The following is a 17,285-nucleotide window of genomic DNA, read 5'->3' on the forward strand; positions in this document are numbered from 1 at the left end:
CCTGAGCCAATTTGCAATTCTGCAGGTTTGAACCTGGAGGAAATAATGCACTCGTTCTCTTGACTGGCCCAAATACGATCTTTTATTATCTACTCCTTTCTTTATTGTTTTGGTTAATTGCGAATCAGTCGCCATGGTTCCTTGGGCACATCTAGCTCTAGTCTCTCTTTTAACCCCGCTTATCCTGGCTTCCCCCGTGCCAGAAGAATTCGCTTCTACTACAAACCTACACAAGAGAGCAGAAGAAAGCTATGAATCACCTCCATACTATCCCACCCCTCCTGGAGGCTGGATTCCCGACTGGAGTGAAGCCTACTCCAAGGCGCATCATCTCGTTAGCAATATGACCTTGGCCGAGAAGGTTAACCTGACGACAGGCACTGGCTTCTTCATGGGACCCTGTGTAGGGCAGACAGGGAGCGTGCCTCGCCTGGGTGTGCCCAACCTGTGCCTCCAAGACAGTCCTCTAGGAGTCCGCAACTCGGACCACAACACTGCCTTCCCGCCTGGTATCACCGTTGGCGCAACCTTCAACAAAGACCTCATGTATGAGCGAGGTGTTGGGCTCGGCGAAGAGGCTCGCGGCAAGGGAGTTAACGTACTCCTCGGACCATCTGTGGGAGCACTCGGGCGCAAGCCACGCGGCGGGCGGAATTGGGAAGGCTTCGGTGCTGATCCAATTCTCCAGGGCTATGGAGGCGCCCAGACTGTGAAGGGTATGCAGAGTACCGGGACTATCGCAGCCATCAAGCATTACATTGGTAATGAGCAGGAAATGCACCGTATGAGCAGTGTTGTTACCAAGGGCTATTCCTCTAATATTGATGATCGCACATTGCATGAGTTGTACCTCTGGCCTTTTGCCCAGGGTGTTCGTGCGGGGGTAGGATCCTTGATGACAGCTTATTCCGATGTGGGTGTCTTCGATTCTATCTTCGTGCGTATGTTGCTGACATCTGATAGGTCAATAGCTCTGCATGCTCCCAAAACAGCAAGTTGCTTAATGATATTCTCAAAGATGAGCTTGGTTTCCAAGGATTTGTGATGACGGATTGGTTGGGCCATTACTCTGGCGTTGCGTCCGCCATAGCTGGCTTGGACATGTCGATGCCTGGCGACGGAGCAGTCCCCTTGTTCGGGGATTCATACTGGGGTGCTGAGCTGTCGCGCTCGATCCTGAATGGCAGTGTTCCCGTAGACCGTCTCAACGATATGGTACGTCGTTCTTTATATGGGGATTTTCTTCATGTCTAATGCACTGGTCTAGGTTCAACGTATCGTTGCCACTTGGTATAAACACGGACAGGATAAGGACTATCCCCTGCCAAACTTCTCGACCAATACTCAAAACGAAAAGGGCCTGATTTACCCCGGAGCCGTATTTTCTCCAATTGGTGTTGTTAACCAGTTTGTCGATGTGAGGGGCAATCACAACATCACCGCGAGAGCAGTCGCACGGGAAGCAATTAATTTGCTAAAAAACGACATGGACATTCTTCCTCTAAATAGGGATGATTCTCTCAAAGTATTTGGCACGGATGCGGGTGGAAATCCAAACGGTCTCAACTCATGTGCAGATCAAGGATGCAACAAAGGCGTTTTGACCATGGGCTGGGGAAGTGGCACAGCCAGGCTACCCTATCTCATTACGCCCCAAGAGGCAATCTCTAATATCACTAAGAATGCTGAGTTCCACATTACCGACAAATTCCCCTCGGACGTTACCGCCGATGCTAAGGATATCGCTCTTGTTTTCATCAGTGCCGATTCAGGTGAAAACTTTATTACGGTCGAAGGAAACCCAGGAGATCGAACTAAAGCTGGACTCAATGCTTGGCACAATGGTGATGATCTCGTCAAAGCAGCAGCAGAAAAGTTCTCTAATGTGGTCGTCATTGTCCATACCGTCGGGCCCATTCTTATGGAAGAGTGGATTGAACTCAAGTCCGTCAAAGCAGTGGTAGTGGCACATCTCCCTGGACAAGAGGCTGGAAACTCTCTTACCGATGTCCTGTTTGGGGACTATAGTCCGAGTGGCCACATGCCGTACACCATTCCACGCAGCGAAGATGATTACCCGGATAGCGTGGACTTGATAGACCAACCATTTGGGCAGATCCAGGACACATATACCGAGGGGTTATATATCGACTATCGTCACTTCATCAAGGCCAATATCACACCTCGGTATCCATTCGGTCACGGCCTCTCCTATACTACCTTTAACTTCTCCCAGCCTTCGCTGTCAATGGGAACTCCACTAGACTCAGAGTACCCAGCTGCACGACCCACCAAGCCGTCAACTCCCTCCTATAATACCAGCATCCCGGACGCATCGGAAGTCGCCTGGTCCTCTACTAGCTTCACCCGCATCTGGCGCTACCTCTACCCCTACCTGGAAAAGCCCGAGTCAATCACTCCAACGAAGAAATACGACTACCCGGACGGCTATAGCACCGAGCCGCACGCAGTCCCCCGGGCCGGAGGTGGCGAGGGCGGAAATCCCGCTCTCTTTGAGACTGTATTTTCGGTCCAGGTGGAGGTCCGGAATACGGGTAAACGAACTGGCAAGGCTGTCGCCCAATTGTATGTTGAACTTCCGTCTAGTCTGGCGCTTGACACACCTACGTTGCAGCTCCGGCAGTTTGAGAAGACAAAGGAGCTCGCACCTGGTCAGAGTGAGACGGTTACGCTGCATCTTACTCGGAAGGATGTTAGTGTTTGGGATATTGTCGTACAGGATTGGAAGGCCCCTGTCAATGGACAGGGCATTAAGATCTGGGTTGGAAATAGTGTTGCTGATCTGCCTGTCCTCTGCGTGGTTGGAGGAAAGTGTTCGGCTCAATAAGGGAACGTTAATGCTTTGCAATAAACAGTTCACTTTGTTTCGCTTGTCTATATTGCCTTCTTGGTTGTTTAACTTGGTTTTGAATATATTGTTACGCTTTGCACCTGTGAATAATACTCATCCTTCTGTTTGCTTTGATTTAGCTTAGCTTTTCGGTTTGCTCTCTGATCCACCGTAACAAGATATGATGAGTCTTGGATCGATAGAGGTGGGTCGATAGGTTTATGCTTCTTTGATTTGAATTTAGCGCCCCATAGGGTTACTGTGTGTGTATCAAATAACCCCATGCTTCATATATAATACACAGGAATAAAGGACAGATAAATATAAACAGATAAATATAGCCAAGAACCTATATGCTAACATCCTCAATGACAGGTTTTCTCGACATTCAGTCCTGTCTTAGTCTCAACATGCTCTTTATTCAGCTTAGTCTTGAGGATAAAAGCCGAAAAGAAGACACCAACAGCAGACATGCACGTGTAGAGAATCCACATATTCCTCAAACTCCAAGCGAAAGCCTCCCTAACAGCAAGCAACTGCGCTGGATCGGTGATGAATTTAATCGACTCAATACTCGCAGCAGCCGAATCCCCAGACATCTGAGCCGCCATGCTGGGGGACATACCAGAAGCCAACAAGCTAGACTGCTTCTGGCCCATACTATTCTGGAAGACAACACCACCAATCACAATGGAGGCCGCGGTTGCCATGTTGCGGATGAAGCCGATTGTTGCTGTGGCAGTGGCAGTGTCCTCTTGGGAGACCATGGCCTGGATGGCGATGATGGGTGTTTGGAAGAGGAATCCAGCGCCTAGACCGCTGAGAATCTGGTACCCGACTATCTCTCCGACTGATGATCCCACGCCGAGGTTGATGTACAGCCCGTTCCCGATGGTCATTAGGACTAGGCCGATCCAGACGAGTTCGAGGTATCGACCCGTACGATGGATGATGGCGCCGGCGAACATGCCAGAGAATGCTTCCATCACGACAAGTGGGAGGATGAGGACACCAGATCCCATTGGTGAGGAGCCGTGCACGGATTGTAAGTAGAGGGGGATGTAGTATTCCCCGGCGATGAAGACCTATAGGATTGTGAGTTGTTGAAGACAATGAATGAAATGGAGATACTGACAAAACCATGCGCAAATGCTACCAGCAAGGTAGCAATGTTAGAGAATCGAGCGAAGATATCCATAGGCATCAAGGGATACTTGGCTAGTTTCTTCTCGCTGTAGATGAACAGCAAGGAACATAGAGATCCAAAGACAATTAGACAGATCACTTGCGGTGAGTTCCAAGCGAATGTCTCGCCACCAAAGTCCAGCCCCAATAAAAGCATGAGAGTAAGGCCAAGAACAGAGAGACTGCCGAACCAGTCAATGGCACGGACGCCATCCATGATTTTGGTCTGGGGATTGTGCACATCCAGGAAAAAGAAAAGGAGCACGAATGCCACCCCAGAGATTGGAAGGTTGATCCAGTAAGTCCACCTCCAGGTGACATACTGGCTGAATGCACCACCGAGCAATGGTCCAACACCGCCAGCAAAAGCCCACATGACCTCCATCAGACCGAGATATAAACTGCGATGTCTGTTACGACAGTTAGTAAAATCTTCTATATCAAGTATCCACAATTAAAAGCAGATATCAAGGTATCTCACCTAACACTGAACAAATCTGAAATAATAATGGTAACCAGCTGGAGCAAACCGCCACCAGCAACACCCTGCAATGCCCGACCCGCGATCAACATCTGCATACTAGTAGAAGCAGCGCACAGAATCGAGCTAAGGAAAAACCACGCAACAGCCAAAAGCAAGATAGGCTTCCGGCCCCAGATATCAGAAAGCTTAGCCCAGATGCATGCGCTGGCGGCGGAGCTGAGCAGGTATGCTCCACCAATCCACGTATACCCAGCAGAGGAGTGGAAATACGCGGCGATTGTTGGGATCGCTGTAGCCATGATGGTTTGATCCAGCGCGGCGATAAACATCGCTAGCTAGTGGGATTTAGTAGGTGAATATGTGGGTTTTGATTTGGATTCTTACTGCAAGCGCTACCATAATTGCAGTAATCTGAATTTTGCTTCGCCCTTTGGGCGGAACATCCTGTATTTCCATTGCCATTGCTGACATTGTAGATCTGGAATTTGAAGGATTCAATTTTTCTGGCTTGAAAAATATTTTCTTCCCCGGATTGGTTTTGTGGGGCACTTGGGGCTCTACGGCTCAAAGGGGAAATGGACTTTTATAGATATAGAGATATATATGATTCATCTTGATGTATTGATGAATACTTTTATGATAAGTACATGACATGTCTTAAATTAATATTTTAGATGAATCCGCCCCACAGTTTAATTTGTGCACTACACTACATAGTACATCGATGTGTCGATCCAATACCAGCGAAAATGAGATTTGAAAAAGAAGAACCCTCCCAGTACAGCAAATGATCATGAAACACCCCAACCCAAAACCGAGATATTAATTCACCCTCCGACCAATCGTAACTCCAAAGTTAACTAGCGCCGTCGCAGACTCACAATGAGTCTCAAACTCACGAACCAACCCTTCAACAATCAGACGCGCCTGATCGATATCATCAGCTTGACCCGTGACAACCATCGAAGGAGGCACCAGTGCACGCATCACACCAGTAACCCATTTCTGCGCGATAGGTCGCATATGGTACTTCCCAACAGTAGTGTAAGTCTCACGGACGACATCGGTGAACCCGTTCGCAGAGACCTCATCGTAAACACATTGTGGAGCGAATGGCCACAGGCCTAGTTTCAGCATTGCTTCGATCACGGATTCCCGCAGCCGGGTGATGGCTACTAGCTCTGGAACTGCATCGGTGCAGAAGGCCGTGTGGTCGACTTCTTCCCATTGGATCCAGCCGTTTGGTTCTGCGATTGTTAGCAGGGAGTTCAATGTTGAGGGTGGGTATTGTTTTGCCGATAGAAAAAAGAAAAGTGGGACAGGACGACTTACTTAGTAAATCTCGCGCGTTGGCGAGTACCCGTCTGTAATCGGCTTGTTTCAGGCCTGCTGTTAAGAGTCGGATGTGTACGAGGTCATATCGGCCATGGTGCTCTGCTGGGAATGGGTGTAGTGCGTCATGGACGCTTAGTGGGATTGGCTTTTGGCCAGGTCGTAGGATCTGGTGGCCTTTTGGATATTGTGCTGATGAGATATCGAAGCCATGGAGGTAGACTGATTTGTTCGGAAGCAGGTTGGCGACATCTTCGAGCCAGATGCTGTGGTGGGTTAGTTTATGTGTAACAGGTTTTAGGGGAGAAAAGAAGAAGAGAGGGAGATCTGCATACCCTGTACCAGTACCCAAGTCGGCGACAGCTGAAATATTTCTTGGAATAGAAGGGTGAAGGAGGTTGGACAGATCAACGAGAAAGCGATGCTGGTTATTGAGGCTAAAATTATTAGCAAAAACCCAAACACACGGGACCCAAACTGTCGGGACTGCAAGGGTTTTTTATCTTGAAATCCGGGGATATCAAACATTAATATCTTTCTTTAAAAAAAGATCTTCCAAGGTTGAACGATATTTCAAGATATTATTTGAAAATTGGAATCTGGAAAATTCACACATACCGTTTAGTCTCAGCTTCATCTCGACCCAGTAAGTAAATTGGATTAGATGTACTCCCCATATTGACCAAGATTTGAAAAAGGCTGGATAAACTAGAAAGAAGTTTCTGTGAGAAAGAATTCATTTCGCGATATAAAGAGAAAGTGGAAACAAATGGGTCTGGATCAATACCTTCTTATATTCGAGTGTTCATCCAAATCTCAAATCTCAAAATATCAAACAAACCTCACCTCAATCTCAATATCCATGCCAACACACAAAGAAAAAAACCAATCTAGTCCCGATCCCCATGCCAAGGATAACCATTAATACTTAAATCCAAGCCACGATCGAATACATAATTGACCTATCCGATATTCTTCTACGTCTTAGATCCTATTGGATAAGGTTGTTGGGGCTCTACCCGGTGTCTTCTCGAACAAAGCCAGCATCATGCACACAAACCCCTATTCGGCCTAGAAGGGAGTTTCTTCCAGGCTATATCCTGACCATCAAGCCCAGGATCAACCAATGCTCAAGACAAGATTAAACTTCATGTGGAGGTGCGGTATTTATACGAGACACGGATAATGATGAATTGGAAATGTAACAGTACCCAGGACGACGTCGCACATGGGAAAAGGCAGTTTACTTTGTACAACAACTCAAAAGCATAGCGATTTAGGGGTTTATTCCAAGACAGGTTGTAGACGTTTTCTATGCAGGGGTACGGGTTGTTGTGAGACCATACCGAGTGGAATATGGGGAAACGGTGAGATGAGCCGCTACGAGCATGGTCTTTCCTTTTAGGGCTTTAGACATCAATTGGGAGACTAAATATAACCCATTGAGTTTACAAACTATCGGTCTGGACGAAGATGACCCCGGAAAAAGATACACATCAAATGCAAGTCAAGAGAGTTATAGTTTTACAAAAATGAGACCGATGGGACCCAAAAAAAGGAGAAAGACACTCAAGACTTATCCACCAAATTAGCAAACACATACCGGAAAATCTCCCGGCTCTTATACAAATTCTCCACTCGCATGCGTTCGTTATCCAAGTGGGCGTTGTCACTCGCCTGCCCACAAGGCAAGTTGGCTGCCGGGGCCGAAAATTCCTTTTCCAGGAACCGGATAGTCGGAATGGACCCGCCCTCACGGATGAACATTGGTTTCACTTTAGCCACGCCAGACGCAACAGCTGGTCCATTTCTCGTGGGGGTTTCATCCGGATCAGGCTTGGTCCGGATTGGCAACGCGACTGACTCCTCAGCCGAGGTTGGTGTGGCTTGTGTGAGGGTGGAGGACGTTGGTACTGTGGCGGCTGTTTGCGAACACCGTTTGCGCTCCTTGCCTGCTGATGAAGTTGTTATTGATGTGATTACCCGCTCCACATGCGAAGCCAAGCTGTCGTCGGAGTCTTTGCGGCGGAGGTCTGGGATTGGGCCCGCGCTGGGTTTGGGCTTGGTCGCTATGCGAGTATTTGTTTGCGGGATGGGCGGGTATTGGCGTTTCGGGTCCTCTTGGGCTGGGGTCCACGCTGCGGTGATCGCCTCTGACAGCGTGGCAAAGATTTCGTTATCTGGGTCGCCGAGCCAGGCGTCGGATTTGCCGGTGATTTCGACGGTGAGGTCATTTTGTGAGTCGAGTAGCGCAAATTGCTCTTGCGCATATGCGGTGAGGTTGGCTGCGACTTCATCGGCGTGCTGGTCTGGTACGATACGGATCGATAAAGTTGCTTTGGCTCGGCGCGCGATGGTCGTTGCGCTCTTGCTGCTAGGGACTTCCACCGAGTGGACGGTCAAGGCGGGTTCACGCCAACGATGCATCAGTGACTTGATTAGCGCCTGACTGTCTGGAATCTCTGGGTGTTGCAGAAGCAATACATCAGCAATAGCCTCGAATCGCTTCTGTTCGGCATCTGTGAGAGGCCTAACAGCATCGTGGAAGCCGGGCAGATTGATCTTTCCTTTGCGTCCCACGATTGTTGAAAGAAGCATGGCAATATCCTTCACTGGTTCATCCAGCAATGTACTGCCGTCGATACCACTGTGGAGATCGGGATGGTCGCTTGTAACAACCAAGTTGGCGTGCACGACACCCCGTAGCCCGTAAGTTAAGCACGGGTTGTAGTCGTCCAGCCAGTAGCTGTTGGCGAGTAAAACCCAGTCCACAGGTCCGATTTGATTTTTATGCTCGCGAACCGTTTCGTGGAACCCTAAGGACCCGGACTCTTCTTCACCCTCAATCAGGAAAACCACGTTGCATCGCAAGGTCTTTGTCCGGGCGAGATCGGCTGCGGCATACAATGATGCCAGAATCGGTCCCTTGTTATCAGAGACACCACGGCCGTACAAAAACCCGTTAATAGAAGTGAGCTGATAAGGATCTGTCCTCCACTTTGGTCGGTTCGTCTCTGCACCCACAACGTCATAGTGGCCATAGAAGAGGATAGTCTTGTCCACCTTGTCAGGTGAGGTTGCATTAAATCTAGCAAAAACAATTGGATTGGTGTCCTGGCCTGTAGTGAGGAGCTTAGTCTTGGCGCCGAGGTAGTTGCAGTGCCGCCGAAGGAAGGCAGCACCCTGGTTGCATTCGCCAGCGAATTTGGGACTTGCTGAGATTGTCTTGAAAGAGACAAACTTTGCAAGGCTGTTGACCATTTCGTCTGGGAAAAATTTAGCGAGTGGTCGACACGAATAGCGTGCATGGGACGTACCGTTGCTGATGGGAGGCAGCTCTTCCTGGGTCATAAAGAATTCAGTCAAATCCCAGATTCCTACTGAATTATCATTGCCACCAGTGGCATAGATCTGGCGATCCTTGAACCGTCCGGCAGCCGAGGCGAGCATGGTGCCCTCATGAGCAACCCAGCCACCGACCTCTTCGAACCGGGAGTTGAATTTCTACTACTGGTTAGCGGAAATCGATTGGAAGGCATCAAAAGTCTAGACCAGTACATACCTTGACCGTCCCACTAGAGTCACCACAAATGGCGATACCTTGGATGACGTGCACAGCCCATAGATCCCCAGTATGTCTAGTGATCCGTTTGACCAGCTGCTGAGAGTCCAAATTCCAAATGTTAAGGGCGCCGCCAGCCAGACCACAGTAGAGTAGTGATCCCTCAACGGCAATGGTCAACACAGGATCTCCATTTTGTAGCTTGGCGATTTGGGATGGGGACGCGCCAGGATCCTGACCCAGTCGCCATAACTTAACCACACCGTCGCCCGCGCCTGTCAAAAGCACCTCCTCTGAAGGAGCGGTCTCAACTAGACCTTTAACTAAAAGCATGGAGTAGACGTAGCCATGATGCGCGAAGAGCTTATGATGATCCCGCTTGAAGCTCAACACACGACCACCGTCAGAGAGGGCACCATCTGATGATCCTACAGCGCGAGTGCCGTCCGGCCCTCGGGAATCGAAAAAGCGATGCGTCCGCTTAGATGGATGCGCAGAAGATGCTTGGTTCAATGTTGACCCCTCCTCAGAGAGATCGCACCACTATCCGAGTTAGAATGTTGCTAAATAGGGGCGCAGACAAGGGTCAAATACCTGTATACTTGTGTTCTGCGCACCACAGTAAATAGTTTGGTTATGCGATGAATAGACTACTGTAAATATATCACCCACATCGTGGTGTGAATATATCGAGTAGAGACGCTCAAATGTTCGCGTGGACCACACCTGGCCGCGTCATTAATTCCAATTTCGTGCTATTCTTCATTTCTATGACTCACATTGACCACGGAGTCGCCCCCGCTTGAAAATAGTAGATTTCCATCTTCAGAGAGATATAGACCTAGCACACTCTCTTTGTGCGCGTGGACGGATACCACGAGATCATAAGTTTCAAGGGACCACGCCTGAAACGATTTAGCCTCGAACCGTGGCAGTAGTAGAGCATTGTAGCCATTTTGAAAGAAGAATTCAAACTAACTTACAACAATATCTCCTCCTTGCAGGCCAGCAAAAACACATTGTTCATCAACGGCTAGAGCGAGAACGGAGCGACTGGCGAGCACGCGGTGGCCGATACCGCAGTCACTATTGGGAAGGGCACTGGCATCTTGAGTATGAGAATCAGATTCCCAAGTTTTCTGATCCTCCTCAGAAGTACTCTCTGATTCGACTAAATCCATGATCAGTCCAATCTCAATGGTTTGCAATGTGTGGAGATTGAGGTGATGTTGGTGTTCTCGGATGCTCTCCGCTTCAAATCAACCAAACAGAATACTGGAAATCTCCCGAATTCAATCCATTCTCTTTATTTTTTGTTGAAGAACTCGAATGATTTTTTTTTAAACAGAATGGAATATGAAGGAATATGAATCATCGAGGCGGTACGGAAAAAGGAAATAAAAAAAACGATAATAAGATATTGCACCATCGATAAAATATTTGACTCACCATCCCTAGCATCCCTTTGATTCCGGCAACAAGTTCTTCTATATAGAACAATCCATCAGTTCTCAAATTAATTAGGTTTGGTTTGTTTATATCACGGTCGCATGCCCATTCAATGAGGCAATTCATAACTATGATACATACCTTGGCTCCCACAATAGCCGTGCTAAGGGGGTACTGGGGCGACGGCCGACCATGATATATGGGTGTATGATAGATTAAGAATAGATCCAGGATAGATTCAGGTCGAATGTGTTTGGAGTATCAATGAAAACGGTCCAACATGAAAAAGACAATGAAGTGCACACCGATGTTGATCTGCACTCCAATCTTGAAATCTCGGAAGCTCTTTATTATTGATAAGAAAGAGAGATACCTACATGTAGGTATGACTAGACTCGGCCCAAGACATACTGGGTACAGCCCCTGATGGCTTTCGTCCTTCAGTTCTGGACTAGAAACATTGGCCTGCAGGTGCCCATCTTTGATCAATGTGTCAGGGTCATGTTACAAACCCCTTGGAAGTGACTCGGAATTGAGTGATACAGTAATGACACCATTCTGTTCATTAAATCATCATTTCGGGACTATACCTCGAATAAGTAGATAAATAATATATATCCCTGAAAGAAAAAATAAAGAAAGTCTCCGAAGCCATCGAGTCCTCACATGTTAAAGCCTCAGCACCGCCACAGATAGCTGACATGGCTGACTTTGTGTGACACCAGCCACAGTGGCGGTGACACCGTCAGCCAATCAGATAGCATATGTCACCGCTCTTTACACAACTTCCATACGGAGGTACCCGTGGACTCCGTACTCTACAGAGTAACAGGTGATTGAATGCTAAAGCACGATATTTCAAAAGAGGATTATTTATTTTCCTTTTTTGATTAATATCTAAATATAATGTTAAGATCTGGAAATTCTCTACCGGCCCCCGGCACATGCCGCTATACCGCAAGGATCGCTTTGGCGCCCAACAGCATTGTGATATGTGATGTGAGCTCATCGAACCTTTGATACGTGATACGTGTCTGCCTTCAAAAGTGGCACCCAACCATTCTGCCCTATAGTTCCTGCAGCCTGGTCCGCTGTTCGTTGCTCTGCCCAACGTGGATGCGCTTGATCCCCAGCCTCCCTATTCCATGCTCGTATCACTTCTCTTAAAACCTCGTTGGGACGCCTCCGATCGGACCTTTGCGCTAAGGCCTGAGGTTAACAACCCAACTGCCTTATTAACCGTTACAATAACTCTCCAAGCCTGTTGTTTATTCTTTCATACCCTGTCTCTTCGATCCTTCACCTGTGATCTATACCCCGGAAATTTCTTTTGAGTCTATTTTTTTTCAACCCCTACACCGCTTCCTTGTTGACTGTCGATCTTGACCATTGGATGACCATTTATCGGTAAGGTCGTCGCAACGACTTATTATTTGCTATGGCACCTTTCGGTCAAACGATCGCTGTGATTGACAAGTCCGGCAAAGTTGTTAGCACGGTAAATTTGATCTTCAGCGGAAATCCGACCCACATTCTAACAAGTATTAGAGTAAGCAACTATTCGGTGTTTTCAGCCATGCCAAAAACGCCTATCGCGAGCGCAAATCTGCCTTCAAATCAGAACGCAATGCAAAAATTGCGGAGCAACAAGCACTCCAAGGACTCGCCAATTATCAGATTGATGATGCTCCCTCGGTAGCCTCTCGAAGAAGCCGTGGGACACGGTCAAGGCATCATAGTGGCCGCAGTCATCGTGCTTCGTCCCACTACGATGACGAACGAACAGTTGTATCGCATCGGGACTCTCACTACGAGCCCCGGCAAACGATCGCCCGCCGTCATACCCATCACGATTTAGCTGTCCGAGACGCTCCTCGCCCATCAACCGCTCGATCAAGATCTGACGCGCATATCGACATGGATCTTGCATATGGGGACGCCTCTCATGCAGCCTTATCTCGATATAGCCCCCCCGAGCCCAAGAGTGATCAACAACAACTTGATGGTCTTGTCACCCGGGCACAGTGGCTTCTCGAAGAAGCGCACTGTGTGCAACATGGTGCTACTGCGACCATCGCCCATCTCCAGAAGAACCCAGATGCCATGGCCGCCGTCGCCTTGACTCTAGCGGAGATCAGCAACCTAGGGAGCAAGATGGCACCCGCAGCATTAACCGCGCTCAAGTCAGCCTCGCCAGCCGTCTTCGCTCTTCTTTCCAGTCCTCAATTCCTCATCGCCGCCGGAGTCGGTTTAGGCGTGACGGTGGTCATGTTTGGAGGATACAAAATCATCCAAAGAATCAAAGCCGGCGCTGTCGGGGAAGAAGGAAAACCTGCCGAAATGGAAATGGAAATGGAAGAAATGATGGAGTTCAACACAGAAGATCTTAGTTCTGTTGAGATGTGGAGACGCGGGGTTGCTGATGAGCAAGCCCACAGCGTTGGAACATCTGTTGATGGCGAATTCATCACACCAACCGCAGCGGCTATGTCGGGCATCGATGTGACCACTGCTCGCGCGCGACGCGACCCTCGTTTCAAATTCGAAGAAGAAGCCTCGGTCGCTTCGTCCCGACGCTCCCGCCGGTCACGCACCACTCGAGCTTCGACACATGCACCATCGGAGCGGCATGAACGGAGATCAAAAGCTCCCTCAGAGGCACCGAGTGGATTCTTCGGACGAAGCTCCTCACGGTCCAAGGCGCCATCCAAGGCCCCCAGCAGAACACCTAGCAGAGCAACAAGCAAAGCTCCTAGTCGAGCTCCCAGTTATGCCCCCAGTCGCACCCCATCTAAACATGGAACCTATGTCTCTGAAACCGAAAAACGGCCCAAGGAGAAAAAGAAAGGTCCCAGCCGGCTACGACTTATGTTCACCTCTTCCTCCTGATCCCCGAACTCTCGCCACCCGACAGAATCCTTATTTGTACATACATATCTTCACCCCTGATTTCATTAATGGGTAGATATGCACTCCATACGGACCATGCAGCTACTTGCTCCACCCAACTCTTCTTACGACGACCCATGACTTATGTGTCACATCTTCACGACCTATTTTTCTTTTGGGCATGGTTACCACCTTCCTTTCTATTCTTCTTCTCTTCCAACTATTTTCAGCAATGCAATTCCTTCACGCGAGCATATTTTGGCGTTTGTTGGCTGCATCTCATTTGCTGTATTATACACTCACCCTACTAGGGAAAAATTGTATAAATTGCGTGTTTTAAAATATCTTCTACGATACATACGTGTTGGGAATATAGAGAGATGGGTAGTATGGTCCAATTTAGCTTCTTGCTTCTTAAAATTTCAGCCTCACTCTCATATTCCACCATGCACCTATATATCTGACCTTCTCAGGATAAAGGTCCTTGGTTTAGGGGCTATAGCCTCAATGTGAACTGTGGGCCCACCCCGATGCAGTGTTATCTTGAGTATCACTCACAGCTTCAAATTTCGCATGATTAAGGCAGAAAATGCTATACTTGTATCTAGCTGTGATAGGGAAACAAAGTACCGAGCATTGTGCTACTAAGATCTTCGGGGATAACAAAATAACTATCTCTTATTAGCGATTGGCAAGGTCTAGCCCGATATCTACAACCTATGGGACAATGGTGCCGAACCTATCGCGGCACTAAAGCTAGGTAGCTGTTCTTTTCAAGGTCATGCTAATTTGAATCAACCCATAATCCCGGCAAATAGTGTGTTCAATGAGAACCGATCCTTAGCCGCAATGTAAGCCCCTTGGTGGATACTTGCATGCGCGTAACATTCAATGCTGTACGCCTATCGTAGAATCCTAGAGTATATATTGATACGGAGAAACCCTGTAGGATATATTCGAAGAGATATAGCTGTCTGGCCCCTAGCAATTTTTCTGACAAAATCAGTACTGAAGGATGCACCCGAGTATATAGACAACATTTGTGATTTGATCCCAAAGCATGGAATGAGCATTCTCCTGAAACAACAGTTGACCGGACCACAGCTAGTTCGGCTTGTGCTTTTCGGAGTACATAACAATAGTCTACTTAAATAAACCAGCAAGATGCTGATCCGGTCAGCTGATCGGCAATACCTAATTTGTATATTTGCCGTGAAGACAAGATGCAACATGAATAGATGAAAACAGCACTGGCAAGAATCGAAGAGTCATGAAACCCACAGTTTTGATGGGGGCAGAGTGACCTGACGTTGTCGGCAGATGGAGGGACGTTAAACAGCCGATTTAACGTGGCCAATTTCCCCCCATTGGCTTCTGCCCCATTCCCGAACCGCCCCAAAAAAAAGAAGACTTCATATTAACATGTTATTAGTATGGCCTTGTTTCCTACTGGGGTTGCATACCAAATATATATGCAATAGAGACTCTATGTTGTACTTTCAACATGCAATGTACGGAGTATTCAATGCTGGGATAGGGGAACCCCCGGCCCCGCAAGAATCAAGACTCCACGTATAAGAAATATCCACGGGGTTCTCCATACCAATTCCCCCGGTCTATAGATACGGAGTAAGCTGTGGAGGCGCTAAAGGGATAATCTGAAATTTACATTCCCTTCGGCTTTTAGGCAATTTCTTCTTTCTCCTTCCCGAAGTACCCGCCTATCCGGGCCCTTAAATAGTTAGACTAAAGGTAGTAGTTTATTAAGTACTTGAGGGCCTGGATTTATCATTTATTTCGTCTTTTTTTTTCTATCACATATCACTTACATCCCTCAATAAAAGCGTGAAGTTCCCAAATGAAGGTCCCAATGGCAAATGTGCCTTTAGAGGTGATAGTTGTCGGGTATGTGTTCCGTTGTGCATGGTCTATGCGAGATTGTTATACTGATATGTTGTAGTGCTGGTATGGTGTTTCTGAACGAAAAGGCTGCAATAGCTTGAGAAAATGAAGTATTGACATAGTTGGACCAGGCATCGGCGGTATGGCGGCAGCTCTTACATTAGGTCTGCGAGGGCACCGTGTCATTGTCCTTGAAGCTGCACCAAAAGTATGTACGGTCGAAAACCGAATGTGATAATATCTCAAGAAAGGCTAACCACTCGTGATAGATCATGGAAGTGGGAGCTGGTATCCAAGTGTCTCCAAACATGATGCGTCTATTCGAGCGTGAGTCTGCTGCCTTTTGCGAATAACACAACCACGCTAATCGGCATCAGGATGGGGCGTCTCGGACCTAATTCACGCCCAAGACGTAGCTCTCGAGCACATCCAAGTCCGAAGATGGGATAATGGCAACCTCCTCGCCACAATGCCAGTGAATAAGACATTCGGCCAACAAGTTGTTATTCACCGCGCAGACCTCCACAATGCTATCATCAACAGGGCCGTAGCTCTTCCCAATGTTGAGCTTCGTGAGAACTCATTTGTCACAGGCGTGCAGTTCAGTCCAGCCAGCGTTACTCTAGCGAACGGCGAAGTTGTACGTGGTGACGTGGTAATCGGTGCAGACGGCATCAAGTCCACCATCCGTAGCCACCTGCTTGAAGACTCGACTATTAAAGCAGTCGCCACTGGCGACGCGGCATACCGCATCATGCTACCTCGACACATTATGGAGAAGGATCCTGAATTGAAGAAGCTCATTAACGAGCCGCTGGCGACTCGTTGGCTAGGTCCTTCGCGCCATATCATCGCCTACCCTGTGCGCAAGCATGAGCTGTACAATGTTGTCCTGCTTCATCCCGATAGCCACGGTGTTGATGAGTCTTGGACGACGCAGGGATCCAAGCAGGCTATGGCTGACAATTATGAGGGGTGGGATAGTAGGGTGCAGAAACTTATTGACCTGGTCGATGATAATGAAGTTTTGGAGTGGAAGTTGTGTCTGCATCGTCCGCTGAAGACATGGGTCCGGGGATCTGTCGCTCTGATCGGTGATGCGTGTCATCCCATGCTGTATGTGCTCATGAATTTCGGCTGATTTGGGTTCGAAAACTAATCTCGCTGGTCTAGTCCATATCTTGCCCAAGGTGCTGCTCAGGCTGTTGAGGATGCGGCCGCGCTCGGGGTCGTGTTGTCGGCTATTTCATCACGCGAGGAGATCCCGAATGCATTGAGTGCTTATGAAAAGTCCCGAAAAAACCGTGCTGAGACGGTGCAGCAGTCTGGATCCGAGAATCGTATTACGTTACATTTGCCAGATGGACCTGAACAAATTGCCCGAGATGCGCAGTTCAAGGCTTCCGTCAGCGGAAATAATCCCGATAAATGGTCGGACCGTAGGACACAAGAGTTCCTTTGGGGTTGGGACGCAGAGAAGGCGGCATTGGATACTTGGAATGGTATGTTCCCTTTTTATCTCTGGGTGTCATGCGCTAACTTGTCGGCAGAAGATCAAGGACAATTCAAGGCCAATGCCAATCTATAGTGTACGATCACGTGTATCTCCGTTACCCATCTAGCGTCTATAT

General features: G+C 48.2%; 5 protein-coding genes across 5 annotated transcripts; 3 read left to right on the forward strand and 2 right to left on the reverse strand.

Moving 5' to 3' along the window:
- Positions 1-133: 133 nt before the first annotated feature.
- PGRI_021850 (beta-glucosidase) lies at positions 134-2,848 on the forward strand (the record flags this gene model as incomplete). Its single annotated transcript, XM_040789898.1, has 3 exons — positions 134-883; positions 964-1,215; positions 1,268-2,848. 3 exons carry the CDS (start codon positions 134-136, stop codon positions 2,846-2,848), a joined length of 2,583 nt encoding a protein of 860 aa, XP_040646851.1.
- Positions 2,849-3,216: 368 nt separating this feature from the next.
- On the reverse strand, positions 3,217-6,529 carry PGRI_021860 (putative LaeA-like methyltransferase; the record flags this gene model as incomplete). Its single annotated transcript, XM_040789899.1, has 8 exons — positions 3,217-3,936; positions 3,987-4,446; positions 4,518-4,855; positions 4,905-4,984; positions 5,402-5,767; positions 5,853-6,118; positions 6,188-6,289; positions 6,471-6,529. The coding sequence occupies 8 exons, from the start codon at positions 6,527-6,529 to the stop codon at positions 3,217-3,219; spliced, it is 2,391 nt and encodes a 796-aa protein (XP_040646852.1).
- Positions 6,530-7,421: 892 nt separating this feature from the next.
- Positions 7,422-10,595, reverse strand: PGRI_021870 (glutamine amidotransferase subunit DUG2; the record flags this gene model as incomplete). The annotated part of the gene is made up of 7 exons (XM_040789900.1): positions 7,422-9,118; positions 9,170-9,356; positions 9,415-9,957; positions 10,009-10,023; positions 10,087-10,140; positions 10,194-10,319; positions 10,398-10,595. The coding sequence occupies 7 exons, from the start codon at positions 10,593-10,595 to the stop codon at positions 7,422-7,424; spliced, it is 2,820 nt and encodes a 939-aa protein (XP_040646853.1).
- A 1,706-nt stretch (positions 10,596-12,301) lies between these two features.
- On the forward strand, positions 12,302-13,752 carry PGRI_021880 (uncharacterized protein; the record flags this gene model as incomplete). The annotated part of the gene is made up of 2 exons (XM_040789901.1): positions 12,302-12,361; positions 12,412-13,752. 2 exons carry the CDS (start codon positions 12,302-12,304, stop codon positions 13,750-13,752), a joined length of 1,401 nt encoding a protein of 466 aa, XP_040646854.1.
- A 1,858-nt stretch (positions 13,753-15,610) lies between these two features.
- Positions 15,611-17,242, forward strand: PGRI_021890 (putative salicylate hydroxylase; the record flags this gene model as incomplete). The annotated part of the gene is made up of 7 exons (XM_040789902.1): positions 15,611-15,657; positions 15,713-15,717; positions 15,786-15,862; positions 15,924-15,981; positions 16,032-16,770; positions 16,828-17,156; positions 17,205-17,242. 7 exons carry the CDS (start codon positions 15,611-15,613, stop codon positions 17,240-17,242), a joined length of 1,293 nt encoding a protein of 430 aa, XP_040646855.1.
- Between the last annotated feature and the right edge of the window lie 43 nt (positions 17,243-17,285).

Source organism: Penicillium griseofulvum, assembly GCF_001561935.1.
Source record: "Penicillium griseofulvum strain PG3 chromosome Unknown contig_80, whole genome shotgun sequence".
Taxonomy (NCBI): Eukaryota; Fungi; Ascomycota; class Eurotiomycetes; order Eurotiales; family Aspergillaceae; genus Penicillium; species Penicillium griseofulvum.